The sequence below is a fragment of the Dendrobium catenatum genome, unplaced genomic scaffold (assembly GCF_001605985.2).
Source record: "Dendrobium catenatum unplaced genomic scaffold, ASM160598v2 original_scaffold_169934, whole genome shotgun sequence".
NCBI lineage: Eukaryota > Viridiplantae > Streptophyta > Magnoliopsida > Asparagales > Orchidaceae > Dendrobium > Dendrobium catenatum.
This window is the reverse complement of record NW_021488357.1, coordinates 286,492-289,679: the sequence shown is the minus strand read 5'-3', so window position 1 is coordinate 289,679 and position 3,188 is coordinate 286,492. Positions and strand designations below refer to the sequence as shown.

Sequence of the window (3,188 nt, the reverse complement as noted above, 5' to 3'; positions counted from 1 at the left end):
GATATTCTTTGGCATTCAAAGGCTTGCAATAATATCAATAAGGAGCTTTGATCTATTTTTAAAGAAGAGAAAGAGGAATTCTAGTCCCTTAAATTTAAAGTTAGAGGTTATGAAAAGACATGAGGTATATTGGATGCTCATCGATGTGATTTAATTTCAAGCCCATAAGGTAACTATGTAGATTATTAACATACTCACTTACAAACACCCATGACTATAAATAAGCCTAATAGCGGATGCACGCTGGGGGGTGGCACATGCCTCCCTCCCTTCGCCCATGACTATAAATACGCCCAATAGCGGATGCACGCTGGGGGCCCTGGGGGCATGAGCCCCAATTAACTTAATTAATGCATCCATATATAAAAAAAATTAAAAAGTAATTTACCCTAATTACAGCTAAATATGGTTCAAGCAGAATAATTACATAAGAGACAAATTTTGCACCCTGCCTTCCTCCGTTTGGTTAAACTCTCTACGTGCGGCGTAAGCTTTCTTTAATTTTTTTAGCAAGTTCGATCCTTATTTTTGGTCTAAAATTTCTATATGAGAGCCTTGATCCTCCTTCGCATGCAACAATATGCTTGGAACATGGAATTTATAAGGCCTGATTGCTCTCTTTCTCCTTCTCGTTGACAATTTCATTCTATTTGTAGTTTCTTTCTCAGTGGCAACAAATAAATAAATAAATTTATTATTTTTATACTATTATTTTTAATTAAAACTTAGGCCTCATTTGATTAGATTTATTTCCTCCGTTTTTGTTTGAATAAGCTTTAATCAGCTTGTCATAACTGTTTGGAAGACAAATTTAACCAAAATTACTTTTTATTAAACCACGTATTTTGGGTGGTTACAAAATTTTTTCACTGTCTGCTTATTCGTTTAGACAACACAATTTCGCTACCCAATGTTTGAATTAACCCTCGACTTTCTCATGTCGACCCACGAAACTACCTTCGTCTTCTTCAGATCGCAAGACAAAAAAACTGTCGCTATTTTTTTAGCCCCTTCCATCCGGACTCTCGATTCCTCTCCATTTCGCACGCTAGGGCTCAACATCTCCACTCCTCTTGCTCGACCAAAGTAACCACCATCCTCCCTGACGTCGATCTGTTCAGCCGTCCCGACGCCAGTCCGTCTTAGCATCGACGACCTTTACTCATCCCAACCATCGACCAAACTTCACAGTTGCTGTGATCCCAAGCCCACACTATTCCTAACTAGACCAGACTCGCTTCCCTTCAGATTGGCAATTACTTTCAAGGTACCGTTGTGCCCTAAGGATTTTTATGCTTCTCCTTCATCTACCTCACAATTTCTTTTTTCTTTTTTTTAGTCTTGTTGCTAATGTACCCAAATCACCTCTTACAAAACAAATAATTAAAGACTTATGAAGAATCATAGCGATTTTGATGACATTTGATTTGCATGTAAGTTATACGAGATTATTTTTACTGTAGCACAGTCTTTTAATCAAGTTATAATAGCATTAGCTTGTGCTTATAGATTGTTTTAGTGACACATAATGCTATCTCTGATTCTTCTTAAAAATGACTTCCTTTCAAGCATAATAGGCAAAGCTTTTGGCTATTTATGTGTTTTTTCAAAGCGCTAACTGAACATCCCCCATGCTGATATGATGACCATCATATTTACAACTTCATAATTGTTAACCCATTACTGCTAAGCCATATCATTACCTCTCACTTTCTAATGAAAAAAATAAATTAAGATTCTTCAAATGTTATCATCAGGCATAATTCAATCTAATGTCACTCATTTCTCTTTATTAGTACGTAGTCCTTGTCAAAAAAGAACGGCATCTTGTTATTTTGTTTAGACCACGCTTAAAGAAGGATGTACATTACATAAGGTCTTGTATATTACTAACATATTACTATGTTTTTAACATCTAGATGGGAAATAAAAAAGAAGGATGTGCACCTGCATCATGGGACATAGATACTACTTTAATATATTGTGATATATGTATAAGAGAAATAAAACTGAGAAACAGACCAACTACGCATTTTACTAAAAAAAACAGTTGATGCTTCTAATGATTGGTGGAATGAAAATTTGCAGGTATCTCTCAAATTTGAAATCATTCACTTTATACTCTAAATTCAAACCAGCTCTTACGTAATATAACCCATGATTCATAATGAATCATTTGTTGTACTTTAGGTAATGCCAAATGCTATGAAGTTTCGTTTCAATGGAATACCATCAGAGTTGGAAGAAAAGTTGGATCTTATGTTCAGTCGTATTGTTGCAACTGGGGAGAATGTTTGGATTCCTAGTTCTGGTGTACTTCCCCCAAAACTAATTGGCAATCACACTATCTCATCTGAAGAAGAAGAGTACACTCAAGATGAACAAACACATCTTCCACATGTTCCTACAAGCAACTACGATACACAAAGATCACAACAGAGTGCCACATTATTGCATAAAAGGAAAAGAGTTAGAACTCCTAAGTCGGGGACTAGAGAACTTTTTCTAAATCATGTTGAGGACCTCGTGGATGCTGCAAAATCTATAAGTTCATCTATAAGTACATCAAATAAAAATCGTACAACATTTACTATCCTAGAGGTTTTAGAAGAGACATCTAAAATTCCTGATATATTTGACGTTTTTGAGTTATATGGCTTTGCCTTAGAATACTTTAAAGATAAGGATAACCGGGAGATATTCATGGGTATACTCATTGAAAGAAGATTATGGTGGCTTCGAAGGAGTTTTGATAAAAGTTTCTGCTAACTGCCCATTGAAGAACATGGAATAAGCAAGTACCTAATAGCTCCATCTCTTCAAAATTGAAATCAACAGTTACATCATGTTTATTTTCTGTTCTTGTAGTTGTTGTTATTGTTTTTAGTTGGGTTCATAACATATTTCCTTTGTGTTTATTTAGGTTGTTGCTTATTTCTGTATACGATTCTCGATGTAATTATGTTATGTTACTTTACTAATTCTTCATTCTACTTTAAGTAGTGGGACAAAAGCTTGTTGTTGTTGTATCAGATTGTGATTCACTCATTATAAGACTTGTCGCCACCCTTTAAAAATCCTTTTTTTTTTCTTATTGCCTTTTACATGATTTATTTTTAAACTCCACAAAACTTCTTAAATAATCTTCTAATAATACTATCCATCTTACCACACATAAAACTTGAAGA

The 3,188-nt window shown here is 34.8% G+C and overlaps 1 protein-coding gene across 1 annotated transcript; it reads left to right on the top strand.

Moving 5' to 3' along the window:
- Positions 1-2,193: 2,193 nt before the first annotated feature.
- Positions 2,194-2,769, top strand: LOC110116644. The gene has a single exon (XM_020850309.1). It carries the CDS (start codon positions 2,194-2,196, stop codon positions 2,767-2,769), a length of 576 nt encoding a protein of 191 aa, XP_020705968.1.
- Positions 2,770-3,188: the final 419 nt, after the last annotated feature.